At 41.8% G+C, this 24,670-nt stretch overlaps 3 protein-coding genes and 1 non-coding gene across 5 annotated transcripts in view; 3 read left to right on the top strand and 1 right to left on the bottom strand.

Moving 5' to 3' along the window:
* The first annotated feature begins 12,284 nt into the window (after positions 1-12,284).
* marcksl1a (MARCKS-like 1a) lies at positions 12,285-14,831 on the top strand. Its single transcript, XM_054796513.1, has 2 exons — positions 12,285-12,599; positions 13,461-14,831. The coding sequence occupies exons 1-2, from the start codon at positions 12,513-12,515 to the stop codon at positions 13,998-14,000; spliced, it is 627 nt and encodes a 208-aa protein (XP_054652488.1). The 5' UTR covers positions 12,285-12,512; the 3' UTR covers positions 14,001-14,831.
* Positions 14,832-15,855: 1,024 nt separating this feature from the next.
* On the top strand, positions 15,856-15,937 carry trnas-gcu (transfer RNA serine (anticodon GCU)). Its single transcript has one exon. It is a non-coding gene; the product is annotated as a tRNA-Ser (tRNA).
* Positions 15,938-16,241: 304 nt separating this feature from the next.
* Positions 16,242-20,450, top strand: adi1 (acireductone dioxygenase 1). The gene is made up of 4 exons (XM_054796005.1): positions 16,242-16,473; positions 16,647-16,766; positions 16,858-17,037; positions 17,776-20,450. The coding sequence occupies exons 1-4, from the start codon at positions 16,351-16,353 to the stop codon at positions 17,911-17,913; spliced, it is 561 nt and encodes a 186-aa protein (XP_054651980.1). The 5' UTR covers positions 16,242-16,350; the 3' UTR covers positions 17,914-20,450.
* The window catches only part of trappc12 (trafficking protein particle complex subunit 12), a 42,026-nt gene continuing 36,128 nt past the window's right edge, over positions 18,773-24,670 (bottom strand). For both annotated transcript variants that reach the window (XM_054796000.1, XM_054796001.1), the window contains 4 exons: positions 23,751-23,849; positions 23,535-23,638; positions 22,405-22,492; positions 18,773-21,239 (listed from right to left, as the gene is read on the bottom strand). In XM_054796000.1, the coding sequence (XP_054651975.1) occupies positions 20,997-21,239; positions 22,405-22,492; positions 23,535-23,638; positions 23,751-23,849 (534 nt within the window). In that variant the 3' untranslated portion in view covers positions 18,773-20,996. The remainder of the gene's footprint in view (positions 21,240-22,404; positions 22,493-23,534; positions 23,639-23,750; positions 23,850-24,670) is intronic.

The following is a 24,670-nucleotide window of genomic DNA, read 5'->3' as shown; positions in this document are numbered from 1 at the left end:
ACCATGCCAAAACAACATCAAGGTCCTCTCTGCACACAGCTGTCCTCCTCGGCTCGCACCCACACACATGCAGTCAAGACTCATAGAGTGTCGAAAATTACAAAACGTCTTAACACTACACATAACTGCTAGAGCGTTACAGTATCCTTGAGCATGTTAAAGGATCTGCTCCTATGAAAGTGACAGTAATAACTAAGCAGCATAGTGTATTTTGTTGTCTTTGTTATGGCTGTTTCATTTAATTCCTTTTTAAGTGTTGTTATTATTGTATTTTATGGTGTTCATGTGCTCTGTACACAGTCGGAATGTTAATTTAGGTATGAGTTACCACTTACTGTACACAAAAATTTGCCGTAGGAATGGAACTCGTTTGTAACTCGAGGACCACCTGTACAGTAATCCCTCGCCACGTCGCACTTCGAATTACACGGCTTCACTCTGTCACGGTTTTTCAAAAATAGATGAGGTTGATAAGGTTGATAAACCATCTGCTTTGTGGTTGAATACAGCCTATTATTAGTCCAAAAATGTGAATATTAATGCACATTTTTAAATTTTTTTTTCCTAAATTAAGCATTTTCAAGCATAAAAATCAAAAAGTCAATGATATGTAGTATTTTTGGCCGCACGGTGGTCTAGGGGTTAGCATGTTGGCCACACAGTCACTGTCTGGAGATCGGATTCGATTCTCTCTTGGGCATGTCTGCGTGGAGGTTGCATGTTCTCCCCGTGCGTGCGTGGGTTTTCTCCGGTTTCCTACCACATTCCAAAAACATGCATGTTAGGTTAACTGGCGACTCTAAATTGCCCATAGGTATGAATGTGAGAGTGAATGGTTGTTTGTCTATATGTGCCCTGCCATTGGCTGGACACCAGTCCAGGGTGTACCCCGCGTGTCGCCCAAAGTCAGCTGGGATAGGCTCCAGCATGCCCCCGCGACCCTAATGAGGAGAAGCGGCATAGAAATGGTTGGATATGTAGTATTCTACAATGGCCACTAGGTGTCAGTAATGTTACATTGATGACACAATAGCGACGAATGGAAGTACTAAACAGAAACCCAAAGTAAAAAATGGTGTCGGGCTACCATTTTCAGCAATTAGATGAAAACGGTAATAGTTTGGTTAGTTTGGAGTTCTGAGACATGATTTCAAATGCTTTACTTTTCAGTTTCCAGAATGCAAAACAACTCACTTCTTGTACATTTCACTGACACTGTCACTGACACTGAAATTGCCCTCAATTCAATTTTATTTCTAAAAGTGACATTACACGTTATCCCAGGGCATTTTTCACATGGAACAGATTTTGTGGCACTTTCTCTGGTCTATTTGTAATTTTACATGCTCTGTGCTGTATTTTAACAATGCTCCGTGTCTTTGGTCCCTGTAGCATTCCTGTCTGAGTGTTTCTTTTCGTGAAAACCGCGCCAGGAAAAAAAAAAAATCGCAGAATATGAATATCACCAACATATTCAACCTAGCAGACAGCATTTTGTTTTGTATTGGAGTTTTCTCACGGAACAAATCACGTAAACTGCCCAATAATATCCTTACTTATACAGCTTGTCTATTTACTTCGCAGCTTTTGGTCCACTGATGATCTTTTTTTCATATTTGGTCCAAATCGACACAAGTGTGAACACAGCCGTATCGAACAACAGAGGAGGATTTCTGATGTTCATTTTAAGATAATGGAGCAGAGTCATCAAACTATCGAGTCGCTATGAAATATGATTCAAATTATATTCGAATTTCAGAAAAGATTATTTTTTCTTGAAAAAATGCCACTGTGGTATATTAATAAACACGTTTACATGTTTCACAGCCTCTCATAGGTTCCTACACTTCAGGACATCTGGTGTTTTGGACTGCTATTAGACATTCTCTTGAGGGTGCCCTCGTTGAACTCAAACACAAGCAATTCTGCAAATAGATTATAATATGGTGACATATTCTTTTTGAAATGTGACTAAAAACTAGATATATTATTGGGACGTGAGAACGGTCCATTAAAAACAGACCATGAAGTTACCAAATACCAAAATAAAATCACACCATATTTGCAGTACAAATCTAGAATGGAACTACGGATGAATGCAAAATGTCCAAATACTGTACTTCAGTCGTCCAGCTACTCCAAAAATGATCATTTTGGATCATTTTCAAAGTTTCGTTACGAGTTTGGTTTGTGCTTGATGGAAGAAAAGGACTGCGAGAAAAAGGAGGGCCAAAGAGGGAGAGTGGAGGAGGACGAGCAGGCTGGGATATTGATGAATGAGATGATGACACACTGACCTAGTAACGCTGCAGCGTTATTGCCAGTGGGAATGAGCTGCCCTACAACCGCACAACCTCCGTCTGGCGCGCACATATCAACTCTAGCCAGCGTCTATCTTCTCCTTCTCCTTCATTCATCAATGCTTGACGTACCTCTTAACCCCTCACCTTGTCTTTGTACTTGTGTCTCCATCTGCTTTCTCACCTGGAAGAAAACAAACACAGAGGGGCTGAGTTTGACACGAATGATGAGACAAATTGATGAGAATGATTAGAGATTATTACAAGGTTCTGGTTTCAGCAGAGATGATTAGACAAACAAAACAGCCTCTTTCATTTTGCCCTTGACTGCCTTCCCACCACATCACGTCTGCCCTTAACACCGGCAGAGGATAGAAGCAGCAGTTGCCATGGTAACTGGCTCCGTGGCATGTCGGTACTCATGCAGGAATGTTGGGAGGGGTGTGTAGCATCATGAGTGTGCCTGTTACCAAAGGGAGACGAGGCTAGTGAAAGGGAGGGGTGTGTGTGTGTTTGGTGTGGTGGGGGATGCGATACTAACACACATCAACACAATTGCTAGTCCTTTTCTGCCGTTTGTATAGTTTATATTTCCAAGCTACAATGTGAACAATTAGTTTATTAATAAGGCAAGCCAAAAACACAACATTGGCCAAGCATTGGACATCCTGCTAGGCTCCATCCTCTTCCTTCTTGTCCTGCCAGAGCCCGTCAGATACGTCTACACAAGCTCCTGCCAAGATGGCTGCCATGTGCAGCTTTGTGCTTGCCTGCTGGTGAGGGCCCTTTTGCAGTCAATATGCCACTTGATCGAATTAATTAGCATTACAAAGCCCTTTCTCTTAAGAGGACACACCCCTATTCGTGCCAGTGAAAGGAATTGTTTGTAATTAGGTGCTTGGCAATGCAAATGTCTAAATCACAAATATGAAAAAAACGAAAAGCTGCAGAATAAGATTTTTTGACATGAAGTTGTATGACACCCCCATCAGCAGTGGACTATATCAACAGCGACTTGCCTCCCCCATTTGGTCCCGCGAGTATGGATTTCCGTGACGAGGAACGTAGTTCTGCTTAGTTGCTGAGGTCATTTATGTAAAGAAAAAAATATGCGTTCAAAAGAGTAATATCATAAAAATGCCTCCTCAAAAAAATCAGACTTAACAAATCGCTCAGCGTTATATTTGCCCCCCGCCGTGCGCACTCCATTCGTGTGTATGTGATGAAGATCTTCCGCTGTGGGACACACGTAAATAAGATGGTAGCAGCGCTCCGTCGTGGATCACACACACACGAATGGACAGGCGGCAGTGCGCAGGGACTCTTTTGAACGCATATTGTTTTGAGAAGCCAAACTCTATACTTAAATGACCCAGCGACTAAGCAGAACTACGTTCCTCAACACGGGAATCCAACCAGAACTGGACTCGCGGGACCAAATGGGGGTAAGTCACTGTAGAAATAGTCCACTGCTGATGGGGGCGTCATACAACTTCATGTCAAAAAAATCCAAACTATCCCTTTAATTTGTCATCCATCACAAAGTAATGGAAAAACTTGATGATGACATTCTGTGGAAAATGAAAGTGATGCCCTCAGGTTATTTGATCAAATGTTCAAATCTTCAAAAAAAAGCTTTTTGCGTGCAAGAGAAACCCCTGAAGGCCTACTCCATGTTTCCTACTTGGGATGCGCATCCATTGGTAGGCTAATCACACAATGGAGGCTTTTTATCTGATTTTAGTGTTCATCTTGGGACAGGCCATGAAAAATGGGCAACAACACAAACAAAGCCGTTGACTGGCTCTGTGTGAAGGGAAACAAATATTGCGTGAAGAGAAGAAGAAACAGCATATGTGAGAGGACAAAAATAAGTTGGTAGACCAAGGCCGGAGGAAGTCCTCCAACCACAGCCGCATTTTTCTCAAGGAAATCAGGCCTTTTCATCAAAATGTGTGATGCAAGCGTGTGTAGTGAACGGATTTGAGACGCTCGGTGTCATTTCTCTTTGTACGTACTTCAGGTTGCACACTAATTTGTCCATTCTGATTTGTTTCCAACTGAATTGTGAATTATTCCAAGCCTTGATGTTACAGCACATCACATACTCGCTGACTGAAGGAACTGAACTTTACGCTGAAGCAAACAGCATAGCCCCGCAGAAAGTTTAGCACCTCGGCATCAGCCAGCATATAAAGCTAAATGTTGTTTAACGAGCATAAACAAAACTTTACCAGATACAGGAGTCTAGTCTCATAACCCTTTTGTGCAGATGATGCAGAATGAGCGCAAAGTGAGGCCCTGATATGCCAAGAGGCATTTAGGCTGTTTTGTGAGTGCGTTTGTATCCGTTTTTGTTTGTTTTCTTTTACAAGATTATAGTGATAAAAAGCCAATATTGAAGATGAAGATAAAAAGCCAATATTGAAGATGGTTATGACAAAGTGTAGAACAAAATGAGGAAGTCGGTGCCAAAAATCACATTTTGTAAGCTTTACTTGGCAATTACTTACATAATTACTTGCACTTGCACAAGCTAGTTTCCTTTTCCTTGAATTTTGTATTATTTCTTCATTAAATCCCCAAAAAGGTCCAACGGTGTTTGAGCTTGGAGTCAAAATCATTGGCACACTGCACATGTGTTTGTTAGTTAGCAGCCTGCTTGCGACACATGGTTTATGATTATTGGAAGGAGCCGTTCGATATGTTACCCACTCTTTGTGAAAATCTTCTTGTATGAAGCTTTCGTTGCTATTCCACACTGGATGACCATTTACAGTCGTTTCTAAACTTACGAAATGAACAGAAACTTGACACGTTTAAAGCAAAAAGAATCGAGGGATGCATGATAACACGGGTCAATATTGGCACAAAATTGAAATATCAGATCATATCGGTATCGTTGTTTTCGGTCCATAATGATATCGGCACGCGAGCGAGACCTCATCAAACTGCTCCGTGCGCCACAGAGCAACAAGCTCAGTATGTCCACGCCCTGGAATTATTTCGGGGTTGTAAAAAAAATGCAATTTGTAACGACTCTAAAACGCTGGTGGGGTGTTCCTTCAATACGCCTGACATGCTGCAGGAAGAATCACTCGGAGCCACACAGCGTTTTGTCACTTTTTCTGTAACTTCACTTCACACTACGACTTTCCGGGCTCCACTTGATCACGGTTTTCAAAAATATATGCTGGCTGAATACGACCTGTTATTTGTCCAAAAATATGCACGTTTAAGCAAATTTTACATATCTTTGCCTAAACTAAGCATTTTCTCATAAAAATGGCCAAATGAACTAAAACAGAAATGTAAGGCATTCAGAAGACGCACCCAAGGATGTTGTCATGACGTTCAATTCTACTCTGGTCACTACGTGTCAGTAATTAGGTGTCATTAATGGTAATTGTAATGACTTGATCGCTGCAACAACAGGCTTTTATTGCAGGTTTCAAGCGCCGATGTCACTTCCTGTCGTCCCCCCAATCAGCTCCCAGGGCACCGGAACACATTTACAGCAACGCACCCAAGCACGAGTCTTATTTATGTCTTAAATGGTGTATTTTCTCTTAATATGCGTACTACATTGGGTAATATGACTGTAAAAATGACTATAGGGGTGTTATTTAATGTCTAGAGGGCTCTAATAATGTTTTAAAAAAGCGAATTTAGAAGGTTTTCTATTCTTGTAATGACGGAAAAAATCGATCTATAAATAAGGAATCTTGCTTCATGGAAATTCACTTATCCCGGTTGGGTCTGGGACCAACTAACCGCGATAAATGAGGCATTACCGTATTTGTCTTATTTTGTTTATTTGTGAACCAGAAACTGATGGGATGGGATGAAAGATACAGCCATCCCATCAGTCGGCATCCCAGTGAGAGGGGACATTATCAGTGACTGTTTTATTATGCTCTTAATTTGTCAATGAAGGGTTTAGCACTATAGCTACGTGCTAACGCAGGGGTGTCCAAAGTACTGGCCCACGGGCGATCCATTTTTAACTGGCTTGTGTCTAAAAAGTCAAAAAATATAATGCACTCTGGTCCATATAAAACGTGTACTTAACTGTTTTGTACTTCTTAGTTTGAACACTAGGTGGACCTACTGTCTTGAACAAGGCAGTGTCTCCGCAAGGAAACCGATCACAGAATAAAAATTACAGAGGGTTACTAACCAGAAATGGCGGAAGTGAAGAGACGCAAGATCACAGGCTAGTGCTATATGGCTAGTGCTATATGGCTAGGGCACTATGATCGTCATTTTGTTAACGGAATCGACTGTTAAACACAGAATCTTGTGTAAATGCTGTCATCGTGAGGAGTTGTTTGTGTGGGGAAATATTTCCCCAGTGGACTCCTCATTCATGGTGGTATTTCCTCACTAACCCGCCCCTCCCTGAAGCAGCCACCTGAACCTTGGAAAGTCATTTCTTACCCGTCAGCGAGCGTGAGCAGAGCATGCTAGTGCGACTCAGGCTGTATGAATGTGTTTCCAACGTGTTGTGTGCCGCTTGTTAATAAAGCGACGGGAACTGCATCGCGTCTATGTCTGACTTAAGCACAAGCATGGCCATTACAGTTTGTTGATGATTTGTAGCGACGTGAGCACAGGCTGACATCTCATTAGACAAGCTAGCCACGCTACATTAGTACATTCTGTTTCCGTTCATCTCTTTTATAGACACAAAAAGCACACACTCTATGGTGGTAAAATAAGTGTAAAAAGAACCCTGCAGGCGTGGGGGTGCTTCTTTGAGGCTGAATTAGTTGAATTTCCACCGGGCTCAAGCCGGGAGAGGGTGTGCCGAGTACGGACGCAGGCTGGTGCGGCCCGTGGTACGAGCCTGCGACATCTTTGGAGCTAATTAGCTGAGCTAATGTTTTGCACACTGGCAACACACAACATTGACAAGTTGCATGCTTTGAGGAGCAGAAGCAACACGCGTCTACTTATTTATGTAAGTCGTACTTTCATAAGCAGTCAAGGCACGGATGCGGAACAGTTCAAAGACAATGCACAGTTTTTAGTAGAACACGTTTTTTCATTCTTCATTTAGTCCAAAGGTGTTCAAAGTGCAGTCTGGGGACCTGCGACTTCTTTTTATTGGGACGCAGCACACGGTCGGAAAAAAAAAAAGCAAAAATAATGCTAACATGGGGAAAATAGAGCTAAAGGCAGTATGTAAAGGAAAAAAGCTTGGATGATGACACTGTGACACAAAGCTTTGTCTTTTAATTATTACCTTGAATTGTTTGTGTCTTGCATAAAGTCCAAAAAAAGGGCAATTTTCCTTTAAATGGGGGCCGCAGGACGCCCAAGTACTTGTTTTTAAAGTCATCAAGGAATTGGACAATATAGATGACCACAAAGAAATAAAAGACACAACTCACAAAGACTTGATGCTGTTGGAAGTCAACAACAATCGACAATAACAACTCCACAACATAGATGATGCCAAATTATTCAAATATTATTTAACTCCTATTTGCTTTTACATTTGTTTTAAACACCATTCTTTCATTTCTTTTCACAAAGGAAGTGAACAAAATGGACGCAAGTGGAAAGTGTCAACATGTAAAGGTTATGGTGCAAATGAATGATTAGTAACAGACATGGAGAAGGCATAGGATTCAAAATAAGATCTGCTTCGTCCTACTCCTTTTCGGACATGTTGAATTGGGCCAACGCAACCACGTGACGTTCCTCAGTGTGACTTGTTATGCATGTGTGAAACAAACCATTCAATACCATAGAACACACTCAAAACATTGCGTTATTTCAATTGTTTAGCATTACAGAGTTAACTAGGCTATTAATCTGATGTTTTGTATTGAATGAATTCCACACTCAGCAAAAATATAAACGCAATACTTTTGTTTTTGCTCCCCTTTTTTTCTATATAAACTCAAAGATCTAAAACTTTTTCCACATCCACAATATCAGCATTTCTCTCAAATATTGTTGACAAATGTGTCTAAATGTGTGACAGTGATCACGTCTCTTTTGCTGAGATCATCCATCCCACCTCACAGGTGTGCCGTATCAAGATGCTGATTAGACGCCATGATTAGTGCACAGGTGTGCCTTAGACTGCCCACAATAAAAGGCCACTCTGAAATGTGTAGTTTCATCACACAGCCCAGTGCCACAGATGTGCGTGCGACTGTCATGCTGACAGCAGGAATGTCAAGCACAGCTGTTGCTCGTGTGTTGAATGTTCATTTCTCTACCATAAGTCGTCTCCAAACGCGTTTCAGAGAATTCGGCAGTACATCCTCTGCACAAACTGTCAGGAAGCGTCTCAGGGAAGCTCACGTGCATGCTCGCCGTCCTCATCGGGGTCTCCACCTGACTCCGGTTCGTTGCCGTAACCGACTTGAGTGGGAAAATACTCCCATTCGACGGTGTCTGGCACGTTGGAGAGGTGTTCTCTTCACAGATGAATCCCGGTTTACACTGTTCAGGGCAGATGGCAGACAGCGTGTGTGGCGTCGTGTGGGTGAGCGGTAACCCTAAGCCCCCCGATAAAACAAAACTGCAGATTTCAGAGTGGCCTTTTATTGTGGGCAGTCTAAGGCTAATCAGCATGTTGATACGGCACACCTGTGAGGTGGGATGGATGATCTCAGCAAAGGGGAAGTGCTCACTATCACACATTTAGACACATTTGTCAACAATATTTGAGAGAAATGCTGATATTGTGGATGTGGAAAAAGTTTTAGATCTTTGAGTTCATCTCATAAAAAATGGGAGCAAAAACAAATGTGTTGCGTTTATATTTTAGTTGAGTGTAGATGAGGAGTTCTAGGATACCAGAGACCAGGTCACCCCCAAGAAGTGTCCGTGGTGCCAGGGCTGGGGCTGTTCCTGGTTTGCGGTCCAGCCCTTTGAAATTCAACATCCTCAATGTATAGACCTAACCCTGGTCAATGCTCCACTCACAGACACCCCCCACATCAAAGGGAAATTCCAAACACATGATTAGACGCATGCTGGACGGAGGGATGGGGCTGAAAGATGGCTTTGAAACATGTTTTTTGTCTTGACTCATTTTGGGAGAATGTATGGTCGGGCGCAGGGTGGTAAGAAAGGATGGTGGTGGTGCAGGACGGGGTGGGGGTTGTAGATTTAAAACCCCTGAGGGTGTATTCCACTCTGGGAAGTTCAGCCCATTTTAAGGATGGCGATCATTCTCTGGGTGGCGTATGCATAGCTCGCATACCACGGTTGTGACATGCTTCTGTGAGGGTATGCATGGGTCCAGGGGGTGGATCCTCGCGCTTTTGGAATGTCAGACAGATGCTTCAGATAATGTGAAGGAACTCATAAATTCATTAAGTTGTGCAAACACTACAAGCAGATGGAGGGTCTTTATTAGCAGAACATTGCAGTACAACAGGGACTGGATGCTGGGAAAGAGGGGATCATTTGCGCCAGAAATAATCGTAAAGGCTTGAGATTGAGGCAAACCAACAAGATTGCACGAGGAACCTAATGACTCCAAAATGATGTGTCATTGTCTCATTTGTGTGATTCGTCTCGTTATGTCGGACAAGCCGATTCAGTGTCTTTCTGTCTGAGCTCATAAAGCAGCACCGGTGTCACTGAAGGTCTCCAATAAGTGACTGGCTGTTATGCAACCAGATTACTGCCATTTTGAACCCGTTAGTTTCTTCCAGAATCTGTCAAAAACGGTTTTGCTGTTCAGAAATGTCAGTTCATTGTTGGGGCATTTATTCAAGATAACGACAGAAGTCACCATTATCTCTCAGAAAAACAAGTACATCATCGGACCATTCGGGTTAACACAAGCCGGTGTACCTTTTTGGCACTGGAAAAGATTCACTGACCTCAACGTCCAATAAATACTGCAGACCTGTGCTACTTTATCCAAGAGGGAAATGCAGCAGACCCTCATTTATCACCATTGTTGTTACTTTTTAGTGTGTTTCCTTCCACCTGAGGACACACTGTTTCCTATAACTATTGAGGTCATACTATTTTGTAGTGAAAAACCGATAGCCGCGATGGAAAAGTGATGGAAACCCTCACTAATTCCCCTTTCATCTGACATGATAAACAATGCCAAGTAAAAGGTACACGATAGTACATTAAGGTTTGCAGTGAGTTCTAACTGGTGGGGTGTACCCTTGATAATGTTTACAGGTTTGAAATGTGCCGGGTTCCTCTGCGGCATAGGAAAAGCAGCCTCGTCCAGATTATGCTTTATAGGACTGTACATATTCACACCAGCAGTCATCTCATGGCACTTTACACATGAAGTACGTTCATAAATGAAAACAGAAAACCAACTGAAAGCCCACACGACCAAGCACAAGGAAAAACACCCTCTGTGGAAGAGACCTTGAACAGAACCCTTGCTCTGTGGGGCGGCCGTCTGTCTCGACTGGTTGGGGTACGATATAAAAGTAGAGTAGAGGGATCGCTGGTGGATCAAGCTAGAAGTCTTAGTTTTTAGTCCAAGAACATAGAGGAGTGTCTCTGATACATATCGGCGCTCAGCTGTAACTATATGCATTAGCAAAGACGTAGGTTTTGAGTTGACTTTAAACAGAGAGAGGGTCTGCCCCCCGGATTGACTGGGGGGAGATGATTCCACAGCAGAGGAGCCTGATAACTAAAGGCTCTACCTCCCATTCTACTTCTAAAAATCCTAGGAGTGGCAAGTGATTGTACATTCTGGGAGCGCAGTGTTCTCTGGGTTGATAAGGTTCTAGGAGCTCTTGATACATACTGTATATACAGTACACGAGTCGGTGCTGCTTGTCATTGGGGTGGTACCATCAAAGATTCTTCCTTTGTACCTTGATATTCATTTTTGAAAGCTCTGGACCTGTAGCTTTTCAATTCACAAAAAGGTATGAATAATTACTAGAAAGTCCAATTGGGGTACATTCGTGTAGATTGCACCTTAGACCACATAAATGTACTCATCCTGCATCCCTATTTCCATTTTATCCCTATCCCAAATGAAACTCCCTTCTGTGCTGCTGTGTTATTGCAATTCCCTGACTTTGTGGATTATTTAGAGTCTAATTTTGAGTTGTGCCATGTGGCAGCTGTCATTAACTCTTTCAACACCAAAGACGTATTTATACGTTTTTGGTACTGAAAGTGTAGACGTCTTTATACGTCTGTTCCGTTTTTTTGCACGACAGGCAAAAAGAGGTGATGATGCAACTGCACACTAAAGGATGTCACATTTACAGCAGTTTGAAGACATCAAAATTCAAGAGTTTTATTGTCATATACACAGTAAAACAGGTAGTTCTGCTATGCAATGAAATAAATGAATAATGAAATAAAGGTGGCAGAAGTGCATTTGAAAAGAGCTCGGCATGTGCCTTTGATTGGAAAAAACATACGTGACTGCAAGGAGGAAGGGGAAGAGCGTGGTTGAGTGTAGCGTGCAGAGGATTACGCATTTTAGGGAAATTGCATACAGACAGTTCAGTTCCAAATGTGGAGATTGGAAATAGTTTGTGGTGTTTTATTTGCAAATAAATTGTTATTTTGATGTAAAACAACCCTTTTTTGTGCTGTTCATGTTGTGGTACAGTCGTTTCGATTTTTCAGCTGTCGCAAAAGCCCGTGAGGCAGTGGGTTTTCTCCAGGTACTCCCACATTCCAAAATCTAGGTTAGTTGGCGACCATAAATTGTCCATGAGCGTGAAAGGTTGTTTGTCTATATGTACCCCGCCTCTCGCTCGAAGTCAGCTGGGATAGGCTCCAGCATATCCGCGACCCTTGTGAGGATAAGCGGCATGGAAGATGGAATGTGATCAGCAAGTGATAGGAACAAAAGTCGGAAAATCCAGAGCGCTGAAGCCATCAGGCATGCGTGACATGCTGTTGCAGAGGACCCATCCCCCGGCATCACATTGGATACGGCCCGGCTGACACGCCCATGGGAGGAGACTTTGGTCGATTTTGAGGCGCGGTTGAAATACACACAGTTGTGTCGCCAACATCCTTTAATTTGAGCTCAGCCGCCGTGGGTTCAACAGTTTTTGGCGTGGGGAACATTCTCGGTGTCTACAACTAGTCGGGGTGAAGTAAGGATTTTTCACCTCTTTAGCGAGATCTCACTCACATCCTTGAGCTGGATTGTTAATCCCAAAAGGCAACTTTGAGGTTTTTCTTTTTCGATTTCATTTTTTCGTTCAGAGCATCTAAAAGAAAAAAATGGGAGCCACCATGTCCAAGGGAGATTTAGCTGTCGAGGGGAAAGCCGCCGCTGCAGACCCTGCGGCAGCCAAAGCCAATGGCCAGGTGAGTGGATGGAATCGAACCTACGCGAGAGCGCAGCGGGGAGCCACATGGCACCCAACGCCCACTGCCAGTGTGCTTCAGCGGCAAAACCAAACTATTGCTCTAGATTACAATCTAAACGCCAGAAAACACAATTTCTAATGAAATGATCTGAGAAGTGAGCTTGCAAGCGGATCCGCCGTCGAGTGGAGAAGCTCATCCCCGAACCCTGCCTTTGTTCACTCTTGTTCCCCGGGGGATGACATTTCACTCAAAATCCTCGCGAATTTTGATGTGAACGAGTCAAATTCACGACCAGACGTCGATTTAAAGTGTGTTTTCTCTCATAATTTGGCTACAATTGTGGGGAATTTTCGCTTTCGGCCAGACAAAAGATGCGCAGTGCAAATGATGCAAATGCGCTCTGCTGGAGGCGCATTTTGCCAAGTTGCAAACAAAAGAGCGAGCGTGCGCCGTCTTTGATTTTACAAACACTTCTGTGATGTTTTAAAGTACAAAGCGACACGAGGCGTTGACGCAAAAGTGCTAAATGTGTGTCAAGTCAGTTTAAACTCCAAAAAATGATGTTTTTTTTTAAATAGTGATTTTTTGCGTTGGACAAAATAGAAATAATGCTTTATGATTGAAATCAGATGCGTCACATCCAGGCCACACTTGATGGGTAGAACAGTTGTGAGCAGTTACAAGGGAATTCCTTTGTTCTTTAATGTATAACTGTACACGCAGCACTACTGCCCCCGTGCGTATACTGAGGGTGGCGCACACAGCTGTCATCCCCCTCCCTTCTGAAACGCTGTCAATCAAGGCCAGCAGTGTCTCGTGTTGAGTGTATTTAGGACTAACAATCCCTTTGTTTTGCAGGAGAACGGCCATGTCAAAACCAATGGGGACGTGTCAGCCAAGCCTGATGGGGAAGTGGCTGCTGTAGACGGCAACGGAACAGCCGAGCCAGCCAAGGAAGGAGAGGCCGGCGCCGGAGACGCCATTGAGCCTGCCCCTGCGACTGATGGGGAGGCCGCTAAAACCGAGGGCGAGGCCCCCAAGGAAGGCAAGAAGAAAAAGAAGTTCTCTCTGAAGAACTCCTTCAAGTTCAAGGGTATTTCTCTGAAGAAAAACAAGAAGGGCAGCGAGGAGGCCAAGGAGGAGGCCACCTCCCCCGCAGGCGAGGAGAAGCCTGAGGAGAATGGCCATACTGCCAAGGAAACCAAAGAGGAGACGCCAGCTGCCGACGCCAAAGAAGGCGAGGCAGCCGCAGCCCCTGAGGAAGAGGCCAAGGTGGCCGAGGAGGCCCCGGTCACAGAGGCTGCCCCGGTTGAGGAGGCTGCTGCCCCCGCCGCCGCTGCCGCCCCAGCTGAGGACACGACACCTGCGGCCCCCGAGGGTGACGCCAGTGCAGAGTGACTGCAGCCCAGCAACTGAACTAATTTTCCAAGATTAAAGTATATAAATATATATAAGAGACTCATGCCACGTTCTTAAAGTTATACAACAAAACTACAAAAGAAGATAAAGGATATATCACGTTTTGCTGATTCAACCACCACTTCACTTGCCTTTTTAGTAGTTCTTTGACAGACGGAATCTCACCGGGCCCTCAAATTGATGTAAGGCTTGTGTCGCCCCCTCATGGTACACACAGGGACCAGCATGTGGATAAGGTAATGAACTGGATGAGGAGCGAAGCAGGAATACTGACTTTCCCCCCCTCCCCCTATGTATGGAGAAGCATTCTTTTTGACAGCGTGGCAGCCCTATAACATGTTTATTTTCTCTCATCTTTTTGGGATCTAACGATTGCACCGTTGCAAGAACGGGGCATACCATCTCCTTCACTCGAAATGACTGTTATATGGACACATGAAACCTTTCAAATGATCTTATTAATTTTTTAGAATTCTACATTCCTATGTTTTACCCCCAAATTTCAAGTATTTTGTCATGTATAGAAAAAAAAAACTACGAGGGGAGGTGGGAGAAGATCCATGTCTGTGTGCATTCTGGTTCTTTTCAGGCTAAAACCCCATTCAAGCTTCTGGAGAATTGCAGCGTTCACATTTCAGAATTTATGATGCAGGGGTTGGGATTGTGTACAAAATGTGAGCTTTTTATCTGCAAACTTTCTCTGTAAATATGTTTTGGCCAATGTTTTTGATTCTTTTTATTTTGCTATCGTTTGAAGATGTTCGTTTTATTGTAACTTTTAATAAGGGTAAATAAATGTTTGATCCCCTCGGTCTGTGTTATTCCTTGTGACTTAGTAAATTATTCATATGACTGGAGGATGATTGAGGTTGTTAGTCAACTGCATATTTATAATTATTCCATATTCACACTACAAAAAGTTAAAATGTTTCAGCAATTATTATAGATTAGTCAATGAAAACAATCAATGGAACGTCATCGCCAGTTTTCTATGACTATCACGTCGACAGCCCCAAATTATATGCATATTGATTATAAATGCAGTTCCAAAAATATGCATATATGGAATAAAAATGCTTTTAAATGCTTCCCGGACATACCTTATACCTGATTGGCTAATTTGTCCCTATCCTATCACTACGGAGGCGGCGAGAGACAAACCTGATTGGCTAATTTGTCACCGGGAGCAGAGTTTATAGGTACATAGTCTTTGATTGACATATAATAGGCCAAATCAATTTAAAGTATATTCCCTCTCTGACAGTGGCTACAGAAAACGCAGCCTTTGTTTGTCGTGCATCCGGGATAAATGCAGGCGTAATTTGCGCCTGAAATTCAGCATGTAAATACATGTCCCTCAGAAGGGACATTTCTTTCTCATTTGTTGTGGCTACTTTCAAGTCGTACTTTCCAAAAATACTAATGTGGTAAATGCAAACTCTCGAATGGAAACAAAAAAACACGAAAAACACTTTAGTCAGCTTTGATTTGAATTTAGTGTGGTATGAAATTAGAGGGTTAATAATTGTCGAAAACACATCAGGCGTGTATTTCGTTTCGCTTACGTAATAAAGGAGCATGAAGAAGTCAAATCTTTGTCAATTGAGCCAACTTATTAAGCATACGTTGGCCTTTGGCGCCTCCTCGCGGACAGGATGTGGAATAGTCGAAGTTTAGCACATTATTTATGAGAGAAATATATTGTTTAATCGTTTGGTTCCCGTCACAGCACTGATAAATGTCTTACAGCCCAAAACAAATGCAAGTAATTTTGAAAATGTCGTGATCGCAGATAACGGTTTTCATGAAAATGTGCCAGCGTTTATCGCTACATGACGAGGTGGCCGAGTGGTTAAGGCGATGGACTGCTAATCCATTGTGCTCTGCACGCGTGGGTTCGAATCCCATCCTCGTCGGAAACTTTATTTGTCACGCGTTAATTTCTTATTGTTCTCATCAACAAATAGTGATTGTAGTCAAAATAGGTTGCATGTTTGGCAGTGCTATCGCTCACCGTCCATCATCTGCCTGGAAATCACCGTGCGCATTTACGTGGTTACAAATAATTATTCATGACAAATACAACTTACTTTGAAATTAGACAAAACTAATGTTGCTATGCTACTAACAGCCTGTTTAGTTAAGGGCTATTTCTACCAGCATTCTATTTTGTTATGTTGTTAATCATGTTAGAATTTGAAAAGGAAAATCAACCGAGGGTACTTGAAGGCAACACTGTCCGCCATTGTGGCAGAACGAGCTGAACTTTTTGCTTGTTGTTGTTGTTGTTGTTGTTGTGGTGGTGGGTACTATTGGGCGTGTTGGAAGCATGGGGATAGAAGCCTGGTACATGGACACCTCTGATGAAGACCAGAGAAAACCGCACAAGCTTAACCCGAATCAGCCCGTTTCGTTGGAGACATTGAAAAACATCGGTGTTTGTCACTGGAAGGTAAAGTATACGTCTCATGTGTTTGCAAACTACATTTTCTGGTCCATAGTAGTGCTTTTCCGCAAGCAGCTGAGTACTTCACTGCTTGCTAACTGCGTGGCATCGGTGTGTTGCTAGTTATTTAGTAGACATTGTGGTTTCATGATCTCATAGCTATAGTGTTGCTGTTGCAGCTGAATGCAGACATCTATGATGACGACCCAGAGCTGCAGCTTATCAGGAAGGAGCAAGGCTACTCTTACATGGACATCGTCACGGTTGAGAAGAGCGCACTGCCAAATTATGAGGAGATGGTAAACTTGAAGATGTGTGTTAAAAAAAAAACACTTTTGAAAAGCGATTGACTTAAGAAATCATATTGCTGTCTTGGATCCATCTTCTCAGTTAAAGGTGTTCTATCAGGAACACATCCATTTGGATGATGAGATCCGCTACATCCTTGATGGCCAGGCGTATTTCGACGTCAGGGACAAAGACGATCGCTGGATAAGAATCGCCATGCGCAAGGGTGACCTGATTACCCTGCCAGCCGGCATATACCACCGCTTCACACTGGACGAGACAGTAAGTAGGGAAAATACGTATTTGATCTCCTGCTGAGTTCGTAAGTTTCCCCTCTCACCACAAAGCAGTTATGAGAACCTTCTGGCCTCAGGCTGAACACTGAAGATGGGTTATGCATGGGTCTCCCAGCATCACAATAACCCCAAATAAATTCTGTGGCGCAAGCAGAAACTTTTTTGAGATGCCAAGCGACAGCCTCAAAACCTTGCAACTTATGCAAGCCTGGTGACGACGCAACAAATGTCTGACCTCTGTGCTTAACTGTTGTTAATTTTACCCAAATACATTTCTAAACTTTAACTTGTTTCTGTATTTTTTGCTGATATTGTGCCGCTGTTAAAAGGACTACAAAACTATTAAACACTATTGTTAATTTGGCAATGTTTACCCGAACACAAATTTGCATAGAGGTCATATTAAAGGGTCATATTAAACCGCCGCCTTGTCTCCTGAAAGGGGGGGGGGGGACATGTTATTTTGAGTTTGATTAATTATTTAGCGCATTTCGTGACATTTGTTTTTGGATATGTATGGTTTTGCATATAAATATTGATTTAAACAGATATTGTGGAAACTCAATTGTTCATGTTCATGCAGCTTGGGGGGGACGTGCATTCCTGTGCCACCTCCGTCCTTCAGTTGGGGTACCAAATGCAGCAGATATAGACAAGGATGGAGCCAGACGAACTGCAGCTTGTTGATTGGTCACACAGTCATTGTAGTTTCTTGTCTCCACAGAACTACACTAAGGCCATGAGGCTGTTTGTGGGGAAGCCGATATGGAAATGCTACAACCGGCCAGCGGATGACCTCGAGATTCGAAAGAAGTATGTGTCTTCTCTGCAGGAACCGCTAGAAGAGGAAGATACCATATGACCACTGGTTGTACTAGATTCACATTGAAAATACAAAACAGTAACGTTTGCTGTCAAGTTGGTAAAAGGAAGGTATTAAAGATTAAGTCGCTATATTAAAAACCCTTTCCAAAAAATTAGAATATCACGGGAAAGTTTATTTCCGTAATTCCATTAAAAAAAATTAAACTTACATAATTATAGATTCAGGGCCCACAATTTAAACCAGGGGTCACCAACGTGGTGCCCGCGGGCACCAGGTAGCCCCCCACGACCACATGAGGTGCCCGCAGGCCTGCTTTTCATTCAGGTTTTCAGTTAATAATGAAAGAACAGTAGAAAGAAATGCATTCTGAAATACAAAGTGTGAGTTGTGGACACCAGCATTTTGTTACTGTTCTGGTAAAACAAGCATATTCGCTTTGTTTGGGTTTAAAACAAGCTCTGAAAATAAATGTTACAAAAATGAGTAGCTCTTGGCCATTTTCATTTTGTAAAAGTAGCTCTCACAAGGAAAAACGTTGGTGACAACTGATTAAAACAATGTCAAGTATTTGTTTATTTGTATATAATTTGGGCTTCCAGCTCATAAAACCTACAAAAACAGGAATAAAAAAGAAAATTAATTAAAAGGTCACCGCAACAGTCCACCAGAATGTTTTGGAGGACTTCATACCTTCTGCGGAGGATCTGTATGCACCAAAACCTGGTTTGATGCCCATGCCATCCCAGTGCTTGACTGGCCAGCCAACTCGCCGGACCTAAACCCCATTGAGAATTCATGGGGTATTATCAAGAGGAAAATGAGGGGCACCAGACCCCAAAACAAAAAAGAGCAGACAGCAAGCATCAAGGAAATCTGGGCTTCCATAACTCTCAGCCAATGCCGCAGGCTGATTGCTTCAATGCCACGGCGCATCGAGGCAGTGATTAAGGCAAAGGGATTCCCAACCAAGTATTGAAGATTGACATATCGTTTTGAAAGTGCTATACTTTGATTGTTTCGATGTGATCCTTCTTTCTTTTGGTAAATGGTGATTTCTTCACAGTATTCTAATTTTTTAAATTCCTGCTTTTGTGGGTTTTATGAGCTGGAAGCCCACATTATGTAAAAATAAACAAATCAATACTTGACAGCGTGTAAATTGTGGGCCCTGAATCTATAATCTATGAAAGTTGAACTTTTTGAAGGGAATTGTGTAAATAAACTTTCCCATGATATTCACATGTTCTGGAAAGTGTCTGTATCGTAACTACAAACTTTGCACCAATACATGGCAAACAGTGCCCTATTGTAGTCCAAGCCTTTCATCAGCTTGTTAATAAAGAAATGAATGCAATTAGCAGCCAGCGTTTCTACTGCTACTTTTATTTTAGACGTGTGCACATGGCAATGTATTGAGGCCGACAAATTTATGGAGTTCATTTTCATTTATTGTGTGATTAATTTATTTACCATCGTCCCTGGCCTGGTGCGCACAAGACATTTTTTTTCTGAACGAGAAATCTTGCGAGGTCTTGACACCCCTCCCATATTAAGTATATTTTTCATACTGTACTTTCTACTGATAACTTTAATGTACTTTATTGATGTTTCACTGTCATAGTATGCTGAGCTGCAACAATTAATTATCCAATTAATTGCCAACTATTTTGGTATTTGATTGTATGTAAATATCCTCTGATTTCAGCCTCTCAAATGTGACTATTTTTAAAAATGTCTTAGTCATCCATGAAAGCAGACCTATTATCTTTGTGTCAAACAAGATATTCACACACATCAGCTTTGACTTTGGAAAACAGCGATGGACATTTTTGCCTCTTCTTTCTGATAAGTTGCACAGCAAACCACTAATTGTGTTTGGTTCATATTGGTTTGGTCCATTTAGGGCCTAGCTAACTGTTTACTCGATTAATCGAGCTTCAGATTAATCGCTTTTCCTATCAAAACACGTTTTGTTTAAAATATTTCTTTTATTAAGGTTAAGACAGAATCTCTTAATATACAATAATCTATTATGATCAACACAATATGTAAACAGTGAAAGTTAAGATCTCAGACACAGCAAGTCATTTTAACTAGACTGTAATATATTCATGGGATCTTAAAAAATACAAAAACAAACAAACAAAAAAAAGCTTTTTGGACAGCTTGTTGCTTGAAGGTAAAAATGCAGTGGTTCATGAATATTGCCCGACTTAAACCCCAGCAAAAGAAAGCTGAATTTGAATGGCGTTACAGTTAATCCAGTACTACAAGTGTCCGCTCATGTGGAGAGGCTTTGTATGGTCCTGTGCATGTGTATTAGTCTTGAAGAATGCGTCTTAGCATAATGCCCACGTCAAGTCCCACATTGTGTACTTCTTTAAAACCACCACTAGTGGTGTGCTGCAACGTATCTATGATATTTGACAGAATAATATGACTGTAAATGAATATTTACCAACCACAGGCTGCTCTTAGCGTCAAGGGCAGGCTGGGAAATACTGTAGCCGTCCTTTTCTATGCCTTGTAACACATCTAAAGTATCATAATTGTAATAAATTAACCAGAACCTGCTGTGGGTGAGTTCCTGCAAATGGGCCTTGCATGCTTGCTGGGTGCTAGCAGCTTATTAGAAGGCAGTTCAAAACAATCAGCTACAGTATACGCTACAACAATTAAAATGCAAAATGATCAAACAATAAGTGACCCTTTTCCTTACTGGCTTGTTGAGATACAATAAAAGGTCTGTATTTCTAATGCATTATAGTGTATTTTGGTGTCCAGGCCAGTTTCATAGAAAACAAGTGGGACTTTTGTTTGGAAATGGTCTCGTTTAAGAAGAGCAGTATTGTAAATAACTGTCAACAGAGAAGTAGCACTAGCTTGGTTGACTCCAGCATGTGTCACCAGGTCCTCTTGTATTGTGTGGACAAAGTCAAGCTAAGCTTGCCAAATGTCAAAAGATTCCTAGCAGACTGAAGTTAACAATTCTTACGGATGGGTAAACCATACGCGTTTGCAATGAACATTGACTTTGTTCTTATAGGAGCAAGAACTTTTTTGGGGGTGGTGGTACTGTTAGAAGATGTGATATCATTATCCCCCAACCCCCCCACTCGTCAGGCCAGTTTCAAGCACTGAGTGTTGAAGCTGTCCCCCTCCCGGCAGGCCACAGCCTCCAAAAGTGCCTGCTTTTTCTGGGTGCTCCGTGATGATTCCAGCTCATACATAGTGGTCAGGTTGAAGAGCACGCTCTCATGGAGGTAGAGTGCTGGGTCCTGCTGAACCAGGCCCTCCAGCTTGCCCAGGGACTCCTTGAGCCGGCCCAGGTAGAGCAGGCACACAGCTGCGTTGTTGTTGGCCTTGTCATGAATTGAGTTGGGGGTTAAATTCTTGCATTTTAAGACGAGATGTACAAGCATGACACTTCACAAACATACACATGAAATCAGGTTCACTAACAATGTTAATTATTGAAAGAAAAAGTTGCAGTGTCAAGTAGGGTGACCAAACGTCCTGTTTCCCGAGGTTATGTCCTGTTTTTTTTGTTTAAGAACGTGATGAAAATGTCCTAGTTGTCATTGTTTTTCAACTAAATACTGTATATAGGTATTTTTCATTGAATAAATATCTTTATTATTTGTATTGTTTACATCATTCATTGAAAAGTGTATGGGAGCTATTTTTATTAAAACTAGATTTGCTGAAATAGATAACATGATTGTTTAGTTTATTTTTACAGTAAGACTTAAATAGAGAGCAATTATTTTCTTACTGGATGGTTTTTCTAAAACAGGAGAGACATTATTTCCATCATTTCATTTCAGAGATGTATTTAATTGAAATGTATTTATTATTTTAGCAGGGCATTTTAGTATTTATTATTTCAATATGAATTATTACTAGATAATTACAGTATATACTATTATAAAATGTAATAATTGAAATTACATTATTTCATTATTTTAATAAGAAAAATGTTGCGTAACCTCTGATAAGCCTTCGGTTATAGACAGTATTTTGTAACATAAGAATTTTCTATCCATACAGAGGACGCATACTTTAAATGAACTGAAATTCCAAGGCACGTGTCAAACTCGTGACCTGGAGGGCCGAGACGCTGCAGGTTTTCTCTCCAACCAGTTTCTTCAGCAGGTGATTTAATTGATGAGCTCCTTCCCTCAAACTGAAGGTGTTGATCATTAAAATCACCTGCTTTAGTGACCGGCTGGAAAGAAAACCTGCAGTGTCTCGGCCCTCCATGGCACGAGTTTGACACCCCTGTTCTAAGGCATCTTAAAGTCAACTTTGAGTATAATTTGAGTATCTCATTGACAGGCCGAGTGTCTTGGTTTCCGATAATTACAATATGGTCACCCTAGTCAAGTACGGTTAGAATGTAATTAAACGCAATGGCATGTTAAACATAGGTTAAAATCCTGTATTGGTGCAACCAGTGCCTAGTCAGTCCTAGCTTGTCAAAATGGAGGTGCACTGTTTTTGCACAGTGGCTGTAGGAGGACTTACCACAGGGTTTTTCGGGTCCATCCTTAGAACTTCAATAAAGGATGCATGAGCTTCAGCATAGTTGTTCTGACTGAGGTACACAAATGCCCTGCAAATCAACATAAACAAACAGTGCTTGATACTCATTAGGCATCAATATTTCTTCTATATTTATAAGCATCGTGTGCCAAAGTCAATATTTTCAGATCTTTTTATATAAAATATTATTTAACCAAATAACTAAAATTCATCATTTACTAGGGCATCTTGACAAACAGGTCTCGTGTTTGCTTTTTTAACAGGAATCTTTGTTTGTTCATTCAGATAAACACTTGTCAGGCCAAAAGTGAATGAGGTCAGAGCTCTCAAGTTCTTTCATATCAAACTCATTAAAGTACAGTGTTCCCTCGTTTATCACGGAGATCCGCAAAAGTAGCAGTCTTGGTAGGGAAATCCACACTTCCCGGTTTCCGGCCACCTCTTCCAGTTGGGGAGGACACGGGAGGTGGTTTGTTAAAAGCCAAACAATATTGTTGGTCTTGCTGTGTAAAAAAAGTAAATTCAGCACAACTTTGGTTCTATTATTTGTAATGCTTTGAAGAGCTCCTTTCATAACCATACTCAGTTCCATAAATTCATGTTTGTGATGAAAACTTATTATTATTAAAAAAATAAATAAATAAAAATAAAGATTGGTATCGGATCGGCAAGACTATTATAAAAATCGGATCAGAAGCCAAAAAATGTGGATTGGGACATCCCTAGTTTAAAAAATCATGTTGCACATTTCTTATGACAAAAAAAAAAATCTCAGTTTTACCTGTCCATACACAAAAGTATGTTTTGCATAATGGCGATATATGCAAATTAGACAATGATGTCATCTTAGTGAACTGTGTCTCAATATTTCTGTCCATATGGTGAACTCATGTTCTGTGTTGACTGTATGCTTTTTGTAAATGCTTGTTGTCAGTTTTGTGGAATGCATTTCAATATATTTATGAAAAGTAAAAAAGGACATGATTCGTACATGAGACTTCACCATAATCTGACACGCAAGAAGCAACTATGGCGTGATCCACCATCCCGGGCAGCTCAGTACACACGCGCGCGGACACACACCGTACAAAAGGTTCTAAACTAAAACATACCTGTTCATCAGAACACATGTCGCGAGGCTGGGCTCGATGTCTGTCATCTGACAGGCTTGCTCCACATCCTCGAAATACATCTCAGCAGTCTTAATATCTCCGATCTGAATGATTAAATGTCAATGTTTGTTGTTAGAATCATTGGCTTAAGTTACATTTTTGCCATACAAGACCTCCATATGCCCATTTTATGTCCGCTGTAGTATGTGTGTTAACCTGCAAAAAGATGCGTCCTATGCCGCTGAGCAGCTGCACTCTCTGCTGGGGTTCATACTGGATAATGGACTGGTAGACCTCCACAGCCAGAACATAATCCTGTGGTGGGACATAGACATTGTGTGACAGGTGAGAGCTAGAAAGTTAGAAGACTGAAGAAAAAAGAAAGCTTGAGTGAGAAATAGAAGGCAGGGCCACATTAAAATTAAGAGACTGATGAGGTAAAGGTGAAATACATAGCAGGAGGCAGAGACAGGTGGAGGACGAGCCAAGTGGAGGCGGAGTGCGGAGAGAGAGTGAGAGAGAGAGAGCATTAATCAAACATATGGAGTAATAGCAGGGCAAGGTGATTCTCCTCCCACCTTCACATTGCTCACTGGACTGCTGAGTAGGGCCAGGGAGCGAGGTCAGAAAGGTGTGTGTGTGAGAGAGTGTGAGAGTGTATGTGTGTACTGACATTGTCTACTAGGCTGGGATGCAGTACTGGGCTTTGAATTTGTGTGTGTTTGGAATCTACAAATTGGGACAGTGAAAAATACAGAAGCCAACAATCAACATTAGTATCCAAAACACCGCGGCTGCTTTCCGCCTGCATGTCAAAGATATTGCTTCTATACTATATGCAATCTAACAGGGCCAAGTAACAATCTTAATAATCAAGACAAATGTCGATGCCAAATGTTTAGCCTCCGTTCTGTTGAGCCTTTCAAATACAATATCTTATACAGTCGCCACTTCGCGCTTGGAATTGTGCGGCTTCACTCTCTCACGGTTTTTCAAAAAGAAATATAAATAAATCATGCTGTTTCATGGTTGAATACAGCCTATTACTAGTATAAAAAAAGCATATTTAAGCAAATTTTATGTTTTTTGCTTAAATTATGCATTTCCAAGACTAAAATATTGTACAAGGCATTCAA

The sequence above is a fragment of the Dunckerocampus dactyliophorus genome, chromosome 13, assembly GCF_027744805.1.
Source record: "Dunckerocampus dactyliophorus isolate RoL2022-P2 chromosome 13, RoL_Ddac_1.1, whole genome shotgun sequence".
Lineage (NCBI taxonomy): Eukaryota > Metazoa > Chordata > Actinopteri > Syngnathiformes > Syngnathidae > Dunckerocampus > Dunckerocampus dactyliophorus.
Note: the sequence above shows the minus strand (reverse complement) of the source record. Positions and strands in the feature narration are given on the sequence as shown.

Excerpts from the sequence above, each read along its gene's own strand:
- marcksl1a (XM_054796513.1), top strand. The coding sequence starts at position 12,513 with ATGGGAGCCACCATGTCCAAGGGAGATTTAGCTGTCGAGGGGAAAGCC. Across the intron at positions 12,600-13,460 it reads CAGCCAAAGCCAATGGCCAG|GAGAACGGCCATGTCAAAAC; the intron begins GTGAGTGGATGG and ends TTTGTTTTGCAG.
- adi1 (XM_054796005.1), top strand. The coding sequence starts at position 16,351 with ATGGGGATAGAAGCCTGGTACATGGACACCTCTGATGAAGACCAGAGA. Across the intron at positions 16,474-16,646 it reads TCGGTGTTTGTCACTGGAAG|CTGAATGCAGACATCTATGA; the intron begins GTAAAGTATACG and ends TTGCTGTTGCAG. Across the intron at positions 16,767-16,857 it reads TGCCAAATTATGAGGAGATG|TTAAAGGTGTTCTATCAGGA; the intron begins GTAAACTTGAAG and ends CCATCTTCTCAG.